At 34.5% G+C, this 14,790-nt stretch overlaps 2 protein-coding genes across 2 annotated transcripts in view; both read left to right on the top strand.

Annotated features, from left to right (window-relative positions):
- The first annotated feature begins 259 nt into the window (after window positions 1-259).
- Window positions 260-14,790, top strand: part of LOC128552761 (uncharacterized) — a 41,324-nt gene continuing 26,793 nt past the window's right edge. The window contains exon 1 of the mRNA XM_053533821.1: window positions 260-372. The gene's annotated coding sequence lies outside the window, so the exon portion shown is untranslated. The remainder of the gene's footprint in view (window positions 373-14,790) is intronic.
- LOC128552762 (uncharacterized) lies at window positions 3,038-6,320 on the top strand. The gene is made up of 2 exons (XM_053533824.1): window positions 3,038-3,453; window positions 3,742-6,320. Exons 1-2 carry the CDS (start codon window positions 3,416-3,418, stop codon window positions 4,556-4,558), a joined length of 855 nt encoding a protein of 284 aa, XP_053389799.1. The 5' UTR covers window positions 3,038-3,415; the 3' UTR covers window positions 4,559-6,320.

The raw sequence follows: 14,790 nt of genomic DNA, 5'->3' as shown, positions 1-14,790 counted from the left end.
TGCGATATTTAACAGTGCCACAATTGTGACACATTGATATTTTCCAGAACATCGCACTTACTGAGGCTTTTTCATGGTTAAACAAAGGTGAGCTCAATTTGATGTTTTAAATTCTTTGCCTTTTGGTTTAATTAGTAGTTAAAGTAAGACCTTTTGCGCAAAATAACTATGAACATGGGTTATAACTGCAGATACCATAAATCAGAAATTTTCAGTTACTTCTCTCCCTTTGCACATTAAAAATAGAACAAGGATGTATAGCCTAATTTCCTCGAAAGTAAAAGATATTATTTTGTTGACAGGGTACTGTAAAATGTTTAAAAAATGTCTAATAATGTAAACTGGGACAGAAGGTTTCTCTGACATATATCGGTAAGTTTCCTTTTGTATAAAACTACTGGAATTAAATTAAGTTGTTTTAATATCTTAAAATGTTTTAATGAATTTGGCCGTATTTACAATTCGTGTTTAAGCATGTTGTCTTGGGCGATATATAAATAAAATCATAATCTATATTCTGATAAATTTGATAAAAAATCTTTGTGTGAATAATAAGGTATTTTTCTTGAGGTTCCGTGGAGCAAGGAAACGGTGAAAAGTGAAATTAAACAAGCTTGTATCTTTCATAACCTAGTGTGTGTTTTATATTAGATGGCCCGATTTCAAATTTATTCCATTTAAATACATATTCTCAAATGGTTTGTATGAGTTTTATTTGACAAATAAAGTAAACAAGAGGGCCAAGATGGCCCTAGGTCGCTCATCTGAGAAACGCACCATAAAAGTGTAAACATGTTTGACCTAGTGATTTCATGGAAATAAATATTCTTGCCAATTTTCATTAAGATTTGAACAAAAATGTGGTATCTTGAGTTTAAACACGTATTTTCTTTGATATGATCTAGTGACCTAGTTTTTGATCCCAGACGACCCATATTCAAATTTGATCTAGATATTATCAAGGCTATCATTCTGACCAAATTTTATGAAGATCAATTGAAAAATACAGTCTCTATCGCATACACAAGGTTTTTCTTTAATTTGATCTAGTAACCTACTTTTCTATCCCAGATGGCTCATATTCGAACATGACCTAGATCTTATCAAGGTAATCATTCCAACTAAATTTCATGAAGATCAATTGAAAAATACAGCTTCTATCGCATACACAAAGATTTTATTTGATTTGACCTAGTGATCCCAGATAATCTATATTCGAATTCAGCCTAGACTTCATCAATGCAATCATTCTGATCAAATTTTATGAAGATCAATTGAAAAATACAGTCTCTATCGCATATACCATGTTTTTCGTTAATTTGGCCTAGTGACCGAGTTTTTTTTACTCCAGATAGCCCATACTTAAACTTGACCTAGATCTTATCAAGGCAATTATTCCGACCAAATTTCAAGAAGATCAGTTGAAAAATACAGCTTCTATCGCATAACAAGTTTTTTATTTGAATTGATCTGTTGACCTAGTTTCTGATCCCAGATGACCCATATTCAAATTTAACCTAGATTTCATCAAGGCAATCATTCTGATAAAATTTCCTGAAGATCAATTGAAAAATACAGCCTCTATCGCATACACAATATTTTTCTTTGATTTGACCTAGTGACCTACTTTTTAATACCAGATTACTCAGATTCAAATTTAACCTAGATTTCATCAAGGCAATCATTCTGATAAAATTTCCTGAAGATCAATTGAAAAATACAGCCTCTATCGCATACACAATATTTTTCTTTGATTTGACCTAGTGACCTACTTTTTAATACCAGATGACTCATATTCAAATTCGACCTAAATTTCATTTAGGCAATCATTCTGACAAAATTTTATGAAAATCAATTGAAAAATACAGTCTCTATCGCATACACTAATTTTTTCTATAATTTGACCTAGTGACCTAGTTCTTGACCTCAGATAAACCAAATTCAAACATGTTCCAGATGTTCTCAAGGTTATCATTCTGACAAAATTATATGAATGTCAGTTGAAAAATGCAGCCTCTATCGCATACACAATGTTTGTAATTGATTTGATGTAGTGTCCTAGTTTCTGATCTCAGATGACCCATTTTCGAACTTGGCCAAGATTTTATCAAGGTAATCATTCTGTCCAAAGTTCAAAAAGATCAATTGAAAAATACAGCCTCTATCGCATACACACGTTTTTTCTTTGATTTGACCTAGTGACCTAGTTTCTTTACCTTAGATAACCCATTTTCAAACTTGGCCTAGATTTCATCAAGATTATCATTCTGACAAAATTTCATGAAGATCAGTTGAAAAATACAGCCTCTATCGCATACACAAGCTAAATGTTGACAGACAGACAGACAGACAGACGACGGACGCCGGACATCAAGCGATTACAAAAACTTACCTGAGCATTGCTCAGGTGAGCTAAAAACGGAACTGTAGAATATACGACATTGATAGTACACATGTATCTGCGGGTGTCTGCCGTTAGTGATATTGAGTCACATTTACAACATGTTTTCCATGCACGGATGCAGCTTGTGAGGGGAACCCCCACCCGAAGAAACCTAACAAAGGAAAGAAAATAAGAAGGAAAGTAAATGGTTTTCAATAAAGGCAACATTAGGACCGCATTCAAAGTGTATATGACTGCTGCTTCATACGAACCCGACGTAATTCATATTTATGTTAAATATTTCAAAGAAACAAAGACGTTTACCTTTAAGTATACTCAATTTTTTTATTTTCCCCAAAAACACGTGAACTCATAAAAATGTGAAAATAATGGGTTATTTATATAAAATTGCAGTGGAAAATGGGTTCTTAAATGCTCGTAAATGGCGGGGTTGGGGCGGCGTCATGAAACCTAGCTCGTCGGCTACTTATCTATTTCAGCCTGTTCAACAAAAATTTATTGACAACCCTGTACTTGTAAACGGCTAACATCCAATAAAAGCACACGTAGGGCACGCCACCACCCCCTCCCCCACCCACCTGAGAAAATTTGCTGGATCCGAGCATGTGTAACTATGATAAAAACTGATAAAGATATGAAGTTTAATATTTTATCACAATACACACAACCTGACTACTAAAAATGATACAAACAAATTTAATTTTACATTGCAGTAAAATGGCTGCGGGGAGATTCTCCACATCAATCAAAGACGGTTCGGATGCGGACTTTGAGTACACATGTACGCCGTGTGGGGAAGACCATATAAGGGAGGAAGCTGTCAAGTACTGTCCAGAATGTGAAGTGTATCTGTGTACAAAATGTACCAATCAGCATGGACGGAGAAAAGCTACTCCTTCACATAAGCTACTAGACAAAGATGTCACTAAACGAGGTTCTATGGTAACCATAGCTACAAAATGTCGTTACCATCCAAAGAGAGAAATTAAGATGTACTGTTGAACCCATGATATGGTTTATTGTGCAAAGTGCATAGCAAAGGAACATAGGTACAACTTCTATTTTGATAACTCGTGACATAATTGCATAACAAATATACTTTTATTTGAAATGAAATATTTACCATCGCATAACGCCTTGGTCAAATTTAGCTCGAGGGGGAGGGGGTCTGTGTTCTCCGCATTCCGTTGTTTAGGATATTTTGTTGGTTTTTTTCTTTAACACTAGATAAATTTGATTTATTTCCGAATCACTTTTACCGAACCTTTCTTTTCTTTGCCAACGTGCCGTTAAAAGTGCTTTAAAAGTTAAAGTGCTTGTTTTCTTTTATTTCTTAGGTCAGGTAATGACGTTAGTGAAATAGAAGACATGAACACATCTCTCGTTCACGAAAAAGAAGTACAACGTTTACAGATGCAGACGAGAAACATTCAAGATCGTCTTATGGCCATTGATAGGAAAACACAGAAAAACATCTATAGTCTTGAAGAGCAAAGGGATGGTGCACTCGCCAAAATCGAGGAAATTGTGAGGAGCTTGATAGAACATATCCGAAAATTAAAACATGAAGCAACGAGTGCTCTAAACAAGGACTATACTTTGGAGAAAGAAGAATTGAAGTATAACATCAACAAGACGGCAAATACGAAAAAGGAAATAGAGAATGCAAGTACCCAGTTGCAGACATTTACCAGTATGGAAGCAGGACAACAGTTTGTTCAGATGAAACTGATACAACAGACTGTAAATGATGCAGTAAAATTGGTTGAAGAACGTGAGGCGACAGGTAGTAAAGCTTTATGTTTTACAGAAAATACAGATTTGAAAACCTCCATTATGACAGCGACATCTTTAGGATGTGTAAATACAGTTATAGCAAATGAACGTCAAACTGTCCAAAAAATATATAATGTGAAATCAAAAAAGGAGGTAAATATCAAAATGCAAAACGACATTAGCACGTGTTATATATTTGATGTATGTCAGCTCCAGAACGGTACGATAATTCTGGCTGATTTCAGTAATATTAACATTAAGAGGCTTGATATGAATTACAACATCAAGGACCACTATGACCTAGGTAGCTATCTCAGTGGTATCTTTTGTACTGGTCAGAATGAAGTCGCTGTGAAAATGTACAACAACAAAGTTTAGTTTGTATCAGTCGGCAGTTCATTGTCTAAGCTGAGAGATATATCTGTAACAGGTGGAAACTATTGGGGAATGACTTCTGGTGCCGTCTGTCTTCGAAGAGATGGTACGGTACAAAGAGAACTTCGGGACAAAAGGCTTGCCGAAACAACAGGTGTATGTGTATCTAGTGATGGAACCGTATTTCTGTCTGGGTCCAGTTCACAAAATATTGTGATCTTCGATAAGAATGGGAAATGTCTCGGAGAGTTGGTAGCCAAAGACGCTGGTCTGAAAACTCTAACTGCGTTGCATTATGACGGCAAAAGAAATTGTTTAATCGTATCATGTGTTAGTTCTGACAAAGTAATTATTTTTGATATATCCGATTGAAAGACGCTGGTCTGAAAACTCCAACTGCGTTGCAATATGACGGCAAAAGAAATTGTTTAATCGCATCATGTGTTAATTCTGACAAAGTAATTATTTTTGATATATCCAATTGACTTTGTATTAATTTGTACTTTCAAAATTCCAAAGCAACTCAAGAGTTGTGCCTAAATACATCTAAATTAATTACCAATTTGAAACTAAAGTTCAGTCTTGCAACTTATCTGTAAAAAAAGTTTGATTTTAAGGTATAATCATTATATATAGGTATAAAAAGAAGTCAAAACTACAAAATTATACAAGGGGCCTCCGTGGCCGAGTGGTTAAGGTTGCCGAGTTCAATTCACTTACCCCCTCACCGATGTTGGTTCGATCCTCAGCCGGAATGTTGAACTCTTTATGTGAGGATGCCATCCAGCTGGCTTACGGAAGGTCTGTGGTTCTACCCAGGTGCCCGCTCGTGATGAAATAATGCAAGGAGGGGCACCTGGGGTCTTCCTCCACCATAAAAGCTGGAAAGTTGCCATATGATCTATATTGTGCCGGTGCGACGTTAAACCCATCAAAAGCAAAACCAAAATGACAAATCACTTTTATTTATCACCTCAAATATTGCCATTCGAATCCAATCTTATACGGTTTTCAGTTTTTCTGATCTACTGGACGCGGTAACGTTGTCACTTATGGAGCTTGTGCTGTGTCTTACAAAATGTATATAGCGTACGTGCGTGTAAAAAATTCAGTTATTTTTACAGTTGATACAAACTCATCGATAACCTTTTACTTCATTAATTGCCCGATGTTTCAGATATTTAGCGTCATTATCGATCTTTATTATTGTTAAAAGTAGGCGTTTCTTAAAATATTTTATTAAAGCTCTATAACGTAATGGTGTTCCGGTAGACCGATCGTATAGTCGTACTGGCGATCCCTTAAGAGGTAAGTATGGTGGCTGATTTGGTTATTCATTTGTTCTATAAAGTCAAGATTAGAACGTAGACCTAGGTCTGCAATTATAGTTCAACATTCGAACATTTCAAGCGTGATAACAAATAAAAAATGCAATAATTGACTACACAATTCATGAAGATTTTAAACATTACTTTCCGTAAAGTAATCAAACTTAAAAAATTGTCTGTATATATCAATACCTTGAATGATTTCGTTTTGAAATGAATCAATTAATATATGAAAATTACTAACATAATATTACTTACATAATATTACATGTTATGTACAATGTATTACTTCCCTTTATATTTATAACCTTTCCAAATAATCTGAACTTGTCGAATTTTCCAGTATTCACTTACGTATACTAGTCTATGATTTAGAAAAGTACTTGTTCACATTTCGCTCTGTCATTATTTAAGTAATGAACGTTTGTATGGATGTGCATTCGGGTAACTTTGAAAGTTCAATTTAGGGAACGCTTCTCACATGCAAGTCATGCTGAATGAGACATTGCCCGTATTCATCAACGGTTCAAGTTTGGAATTTAGAATTTTGCTATACAACGGCTGAAGTGATGAAACTGTGCATAAAGTGCATTCTGACTCAACAAAATTTCATTAGTATGAATTTGCTAACAACAAAACGCCGTTTCAATATTTTTCCAGTTATATTAACGACGGTGTCGAGCATAATGCCCAACTTTATAAGGCATACAGACACTTAATAGAAAAATGGCGCGAAAAAAAATGATAGTCGCATAATGGCGGATACAAATAGTTCTCAGTTTTTTTGCTCTGTAGAGCTATTTTCCTTACTTTCTTCGCAATTTTTTTGCTAAAATCACATGACAGATCTATGCTTGACATGTAGGTAGCATTTTCATAATGAAATAACAACATGACAAAAATTTTCATGGAAACTTAGATCATACACCACCAGTGTTATTTGGGGTCTCATTATTTAGCTGATTTTGCAGTTTGTGTGTTTGACTGAAATTATTTTTCTTGCATCAAACATGACCCCCACTTTTCTTTTGATTTTTATTTAGCATTGACAAAACTCTTCAAGAAAATGTAGGTTACATACATTTAAAATGGGTCCTGATCTGTGCTGCGGCCATTGGAAATAGGTCAATTTTATATAGAATAAAGAACAATAACTATTTAGTGTGTTATAACCTATACTGCTACCTCGCCGTAGACACGTGACATAATACTTCACCCAATCATATTATACTGACACCGGGCTGACCAGTCCTAGAACTGTCCTCTTACTGTCGAGCGACAAGCGAGGAAGCTACTAAATTGTAGAACCATCTTTCACGTCTTTTGCCACACGGCAAAGGAGCGAACCAAAACCTCCCGTACTCGAAGCGGGCCCACTACCACTGACCTACCTAGGCGGTCGTTAGATGCAACACAAAAGATGATAAATAACTTTGCGAGAAATACAGTTTTGCTATTATACTTTATCCTAAACACGGACAGACGCATAGGATGATAAGTATATCAAGTTAACTGGATGTCGCGCAGTCATGAAGGAATGCTGTCACATTGAGTCGATTTGAATCCACAACTGTTTTGAATGTTTAAACGATCAGTGGTATATTTTTACTGATATACGATGTATGAATGTATTGAGATGTAAAGTTTACAGATGTACACCTTTTATTGAGGAACAGCTCCACAGAGATGAAATCTTGTTCAACAATAATTGTTCTAGGATTTGGATCCGTAAAATCAATTGACAATATCCCGGTTGTTCAGAAAGCCACACCATATATTATAGCAACATAAATGCCAAAGAATGCCGAGGTAACGAGAATATCACAAGTGTATTATCGGCACGAAAACAGTATATCGGAACCTATAAAAGGTAAAAGGTAAAGGTCTTGTTTATTATAGTGTCACCCCTACTGAAAGGGCAAGCCAATTTGGCTTATGAGACACCTTTATTGTGCGTACCAATTACCTCCCAACTCCTACCACTATGCCAGGCGCCAGGCGGATAGAAGTCGGTAACCATTCATTTAACTAGCTCGCGGCTCACGAACCGGCCATTTCGGAACGAGTCCCATGACAAACATCCCCCGGACGAACGATCCCCATGGGGCTCGAACCTTCGACCTCCCGATCCCGAGGCGGACGCCTTAATCACTGGGCCACGGTGACCGGTTTTATCAGGAGCCAAAATTTTCAGCTCTGAAAGTCCCAGGTTCGATCAATTTTTTACTTCCGGAATACATTTTGAAGAAAACAAAACATTCCACAGTTCACACTTTCTTTTATTGGTTACCCTTTCTAAATTGTTCAAATTTTACAACTCAATGATAACAATTTCTCAATTACAAAACCCAAAAAATAAGCAACTAAAATTTCCTAATATAATATCTGGGGGGAGAGAGAGAGAGGGATTATTTCAGACAGGTCAGTGAAAGGAGATATCCTATATCTGATACAAAATTACTACTTTTACATTAAGAAATTTAAGGTAAATCCTGAAACAATTTCAACATGTGTAATAGAGTTCCGATTAAGCCGGTGCTAGGGCGCGTGAGAAGTGTTGCACCGAGTCTGCTATTATTATTCTTGGTTGCATTCTTTGCTTCCAAAGGATCTTTTCACAGATTATATTTACTACCAATACAGACATTAGTATCCACAACTCATTCATGCGAGATTGCTAGTTTGAGAGAAGAGCCTCTTCTATTCTTCTATCCGCATACTGATGATGCTGAAAGTGAATCGTGTGCCGTGATCGTATCCGGATCAAGAGCTCCGGAGTTTGAGCCCTACGAAGAGAGAGATAAAGAGACAGAGACGGAGAGTCCACAGTTGGTCTGAGTAATTGGTCCAGCGGATATACTTTATTCCTGATAGATATTCAGATAATAATAAAGCATTTCAGTTGGTCTGGCGCAGAGAAAAATCATTCTTGACAGAGTGTCTTCATATTACAAGTAAGCACAGCTACTGGTCCGATGCAACGAATTTGTTCCTTAGCGGGAACCTTTTAATCAAGTTTCTTTTCTCCACAACCGTGATTTTTGGACTTCTTCGTAGATTTTCATATAAAATTCCTATCGTAATATTGTTCCGCCGAGGTGGACCGAAATTAAAGTCTTGGCACCATTTTTGCTTTTATCTCGACGTGTGTAGTTTGTCCTTAATTGATATGCACAGGTGGCGAACAAACATACCGTCTTCTTTGTACAGAAATTACATTATCCGTACTGTTAAAGCTAAACGCCTATAGATTTATGCAAAATATTTCAAAATTTAGACAATGCTTCCATTTTTACGTGATTGCAATAAAAAGAAAATAAAGTGATTCTGTGCATTTTATGAACTTTTTATCTATAAGAAAACACTCTGTTAATCAGTAAAATGTGTAGAAAACTCTCAAAAAGCGTTAGTCATGCTATTGAAATTTGATGCAAAATAGTAGGAATTTAGTATTTTATATAATTCGCAGTATCTACCTAAACAATTCTTTTTAATATGAAATTAGGCGCTGCCTATCTGACGGGAAAACCTAGTGATAGTGATACGGATTCTTTCTTTTTTTCTGCATTAAATTGTGCTTTCTGATATTTTCTGTTTGGCTTTCAGTTTTGACAGTAAGCCTGATGGTTTTGCTATTGTTATAAAAATAAGAAGGGGAAATGTTTTAAAAAGTTTTGTTTAAATGAACATAGATCTAATCATTTCTTCAAATGTATCAAGACTAGACAGACAAATATGGAAAACAGTGTTCATGAGTTAAAGATAATAGCGATATTTGGGTGCACAGAATCTAGTCCCAAAATGCACCATTAGTTGTACTGATGATAAAATAGAGAAAAGTGGAAACTTCACATGTCGCTCAACACGACAAAAACGAAACTGTTGCATACACCCGGACAGATAACGGGGGATTTTTGACCTGTCACTTTTTTATTTCTGCAAATTGTTATCATTTATTGGTATCAAAATAATGCTTTTCCTGAGAACTTTACATAATTCAAATTTATATCTAGTAAGCAAATTTTAACTCACACGAAGTGAGCGCCGGAAAGGGGTATGTAGAATGGGGGCTGTACGAACATTGATAAATTCGAACACTTTGTCATTTACAAAATTTTCCTCATAGTATTATATATGGTGCAACAGTCATTCAAAAGTGACCCAATATCAGGCCTTTATGTGTTGTCAGTGAGCATGCGTAAAACACACTCTTCCTCAGTAGTTTTGGATAAATATTTTATTATATACAGATGCAAGTCATTTATTTATACATAATATTACCAATTTTGTTTCTGTTTACAACGATCATGCCTTTGCTATCAATTTGTTTCTCTAATACAAATTTCTGAATCCGGAAATGCACATATTCTTTTCAGTTCATTTGTTACAAACAAATAGTTTCTAAAAACGACAAAACAATCCAAAAAATAAAACACAACAATTTGCACATTATGCCTGCGTAACATCACATTCAATATCATCTTATTCTGATATTCTTTTGTAGTATAGATACCGGAACTTACATAATCCTGCTATCCTAAACACGGACTATTTTAATTCTTTTAAATGCCATTATTGTCAAATGACACTCTTTTAGGACAAATTGTGTTCCACTAATACAGCTACATGTATGGTAAAACTCGTGTATGTGAGAATGACAAACAACCATTTACTTGTGAAATTCTTATTTCAAATTCATTGACCAGAATTTTATATATAACACAAACACTCTTGGTCGAAATTCAATTTAATTTACCTAACTGCTAACAGTCTGGGACCTTTTTTTGAATATGATTAAGGTTAATTTCTTAGCTTGATAGTGATGGTAGTGAGCCTCTCAAGTTTATAGCCAACATTTTTTTCCAAGTGTAATTTTACTAAAACTCTAGTCAATGAATTGACTTTTAGAAAGTAGTTGCATGTATGTGAAAGATTGTGGAAGGGAGGGGAGATAATTGCAATATCGATATATGCTTTTCCATGCCTTCGAATATTTTGTTCAAAATTTACAGACAGAACATTGGTTAACTATACTTATTATTGATTTGTGTTACAGTAATTGAAAAAAGTGTGATAATTATAAAGAAAAAAAATTAAATTGGGCCTTAGCTAAAAAAAGAAAAAAAATCAAACACCTTACGAGATTCGAACTCGGACCTTGCGCATGGAAAAAATGTGCACTAACCACTGGACCAGCCTTGTGACATAAATGTGTGATAAAATTATGTATATAAATAAATTTTGTTAGGACAGCGTGTCTATATTCGTTTTACATTGACATTTTTGAAATTATTGGCTTTTCTACATTCAAAGAAATAAATAAACAATGGTTTTGTTATGCAAACAGTGCAGTAATGTAGCTTACATCATAATTCATTATTAGAAACAAAAAGCGGGCCGCTTGAATCATCCATAAACTCGTTTCATAAAAAAACCCGAATAACACCGATTTCTATTGATACCGCGAATTTTCAACTGGATAGAATAATTTGTTTTAATAATGCGGCGCCCGATCGTTCATAAGAAATTTTATTTTATCAAATGTCGTCCTGAAAATTATTTATTGCGCAAGCACGGAAGCAGGTCCGGTAGAATTATGGGAGAACAACAACAACAAAACCGGTGAAGGTATAGAACATATTCCCAAGTTGAACGGTATATAGGTTTCCTTTGTCATATATACACGTACACATTATCTATAGACGGAAAAACCTTCGGTTTTCCCGTATTAATTTCCGATATCTAATATCAATTGGTAGCTATGATAAAAAATGAGCTTTAAAGTTCATATAAGGGGCATGTTCCTTTAAGATGCAAACGAGAATAAAAACACACAAAGACCTATCAAACGATGCTACATCTTAAAGTAAATAGTTTGTTTGATGTTAAAGGCCAAGCTAGAAAGAAACTATAGAAAGAAAATCAAACAGTGGTAAAATTTATTTAAGCAATACAAATTTAGTATGACAAATGAATTTTGAAGCGAAGTAAGCCAAAATGGTTATAATATCAAAAGGTACGGCAAATGTTTTTATTTTCATTTATCGCGGTGCTTTAACTTTAAAACTTCTAAAATATGAACCATTAAGGACACTTACAGTACATGTAATATAAACAAAAGTAACTTTTGTTGAAAGTACCTCAAGAGGTCTTAGCATATTATTTAAACAAGATCATCACCTTGCGGGTGCAGACGCTCATCTGATTTTTTGTCTCTGTATAATATTTTCTAAGTCTAAAAGGGGCAATAATTCTTACAAAAAATGAGTTATGTTTCTTGCTGTACAGAGTCTATTTTTAACGGTGAACAAGTGTTGCAAGATAAATAGGAATAGCTTTGATAGTTTAGTAGAAAAGCCGAACTAAACATAAAACCAGGCAACGCCAACGCTGATGCCGATCAAGTCATGATAATAGCTCATTATTTCAAAAAAAAGAGAAAAGAAAAAAAAAAGAAAAAGAAAAAGAAAAATCAGCTAAAAATCTGGGTTTTCAAATTAATGATATTATTGTAGAACGAAATTACATTCGTTTAGATTTAACATTACTACATTGCATACCGTTAAACACCTGTAAATATACTTAACACTTACAATGCTGGACACGATTGCCTTAGCGACCAGTGTAGATCATGATCAGCCTGCACATCCGTCAGTATCATTTTGGTAAGCGCCTCTTTTAACAGTTAATGGTACTGTCCAAACTGAAAAAAAAACTGACAAGTTTATCAAAGAAATTAAGCAGGACAAAGGTTAAAATTCAACGTAACTGTCGATATATTCTTTCAGTTTTACATGTAAAACCCAAATTGTTAAAATGCAGCCCACTTTGATCATTCTATGAGATGAAAGATAGAAATGAACCGAAACTTTTCTTTCAAACCAAATGAACAGTTTTTATTCTTTTAAGTGCTTTTTCAATAATTGTGACGGTGGATTATGGAGGAATATCTCCGTTGAATGACACATTCTATTTGATCACTTTTCAATCAGCTAATCACTGTGTTTCGTTGCCTGTCTCAAATTTGTAGTGAAAGAAAACGCTGGAAACCATGCACTTCCTGTTTAAGAAACTATTCGGGGTTTGAGCTTGTTTTCATGATGAAATTCAATTGTAAGACTGTCTCGCCACGGCAAGTTGGCATAATATATATATATACATAAAAAACAATGAATGTTCAATAGCTATAAAATCTGAGATGAGTTGTCGGCAGCCATTTTGAATTTGGAAAATTGTCAGATGAGCTATGTTTAAGTCTTTAAACTAATAAAATGACACTGAATTTCACATAATATATGAAACTAATTCAATAAGATTTTCAACAAAAGATGAAATATGGGCAAAATGTTTCAGACTTTATTTAAATCTAAATTTTTGGCAAATTTATATCGGCCATCTAGAGTTGTATCGGCCATTGTTAATATAGGCTTTCAAATTCTGTTGTTTTTTTTTCCTTCTTTTTTTTAATATATATAATATTTTATTATGAAAAACCCATTTTGCCCTACTTCCAACATAAACATTTATTTAGATAATCGTTTTCTTCGTCTTGGGAAATGGGTGGTCATCTTGGCGGCTATTTTGAATTTTAGGCGCCATGTTGATTTTTAAACCTCGGTCTCAATAAAATATTTAGAGTATGGTATCAAGCATAAACATGCAAAGTAATAATTTGGTAAGTAATGCTAATGCTAATTCTTAGCACTATTTAGGCATTATTTTCTGTATCCAGATTTGCGGACGGACAGACGGACGGACTAATTCATACTAAGGTTATAGGTCAGAGACCACCAATTCAAAAAAGTACAGGGAACTTACTGGGACTGAGGTAAGTGTATACCTGGGAATAAGGTAACGTCTGTGCGTTCTGATTTGTCAGTCATGTAAACAAACCCAGGAAGTGATTTCAAAATTGATAGTTTTTCACTGCATTTACAGTATTTTATTATACATTTTGACAAAATTTGCTACATTTTATGTGTATTGAAAAAAAGTTTTATCAAACGAATTTCTCCCGCCATGTCAATGATGTAAACAGGGGGTCATCTCATTCACACGAAAATTACTTAAATAAAGTATCACTATTCATATGTTTTTCGTCCGATATTTTGGTAGAACTAGGATAGTTCTTGAAAAACTTGTAATTAGATATACATGTTTCGATTTATGGAAGGCCGTACACGCCATAATGTTACAATGTAAGTCTATGGGAAAACAATTGGTGGTCTCTAACCTATTGTACTAAAAAAAAAAAAAAAACACAACACACTGACTTATCTGATTTATTCAACACCAAACAATAATCATTATAAATTTACATAAACACTCAAGCTGTAAATGAACAGAGCTCTCTGTAGACTAAATAAATGGAATCAAATATTTAACACATAAAGAAGGCAGGACAATCTGTATAAATTCAAATTCTGATTTCATAAGGCTTTATACAAGAAATTAGTACGTATATCTAACATATTACATGCAAGTGTTAGAAAATATCAAAAGAAAAAAAAGAATGCTCAGATTTTCATCATTCAGCGCCAACAATGCTTTAAAGAGTCCTTTGTAGAGATTTTCACCACTATGTAACCACTGCATCCTCGTACAGTAATCCTGAAAATGACCTGAATGCTGTTACTAAGATGTCAGTGAAAAACAGGTGAACTAATACCGCGACTTCAAATGAATTAATTTGTTCATCTCTGTTTGCTTTAACCCTTACCGGCTAAATTTCTGTAATGAACTTGTCCATCTTTCAATTTCGACAGTACCATTAACTGATAAAATGTGTGCATACCAAAAAGATACTATTTGCGAAGATCATGATTTACACTGGTTGCACACTTTTAAGGCAGAATCAATCATGTCCAGCATCATAAGGGTTAAGGACACGTCACTGTTGAGATAGTT

The sequence above is a fragment of the Mercenaria mercenaria genome, unplaced genomic scaffold (genome assembly GCF_021730395.1).
Source record: "Mercenaria mercenaria strain notata unplaced genomic scaffold, MADL_Memer_1 contig_3132, whole genome shotgun sequence".
In the NCBI taxonomy this organism is placed as follows: Eukaryota; Metazoa; Mollusca; class Bivalvia; order Venerida; family Veneridae; genus Mercenaria; species Mercenaria mercenaria.
The sequence above is the reverse complement of the archived record's forward strand: the minus strand, read 5'-3'. Positions and strand labels throughout refer to the sequence as shown.

What these genes read in the sequence shown, in the direction of transcription:
- LOC128552762 (XM_053533824.1), top strand. Translation starts at nt 3,416, where the DNA reads ATGGTTTATTGTGCAAAGTGCATAGCAAAGGAACATAG. An exon ending in TGCATAGCAAAGGAACATAG is followed by an intron (nt 3,454 to 3,741) that starts GTACAACTTCTA and finishes TTTATTTCTTAG; the next exon opens with GTCAGGTAATGACGTTAGTG.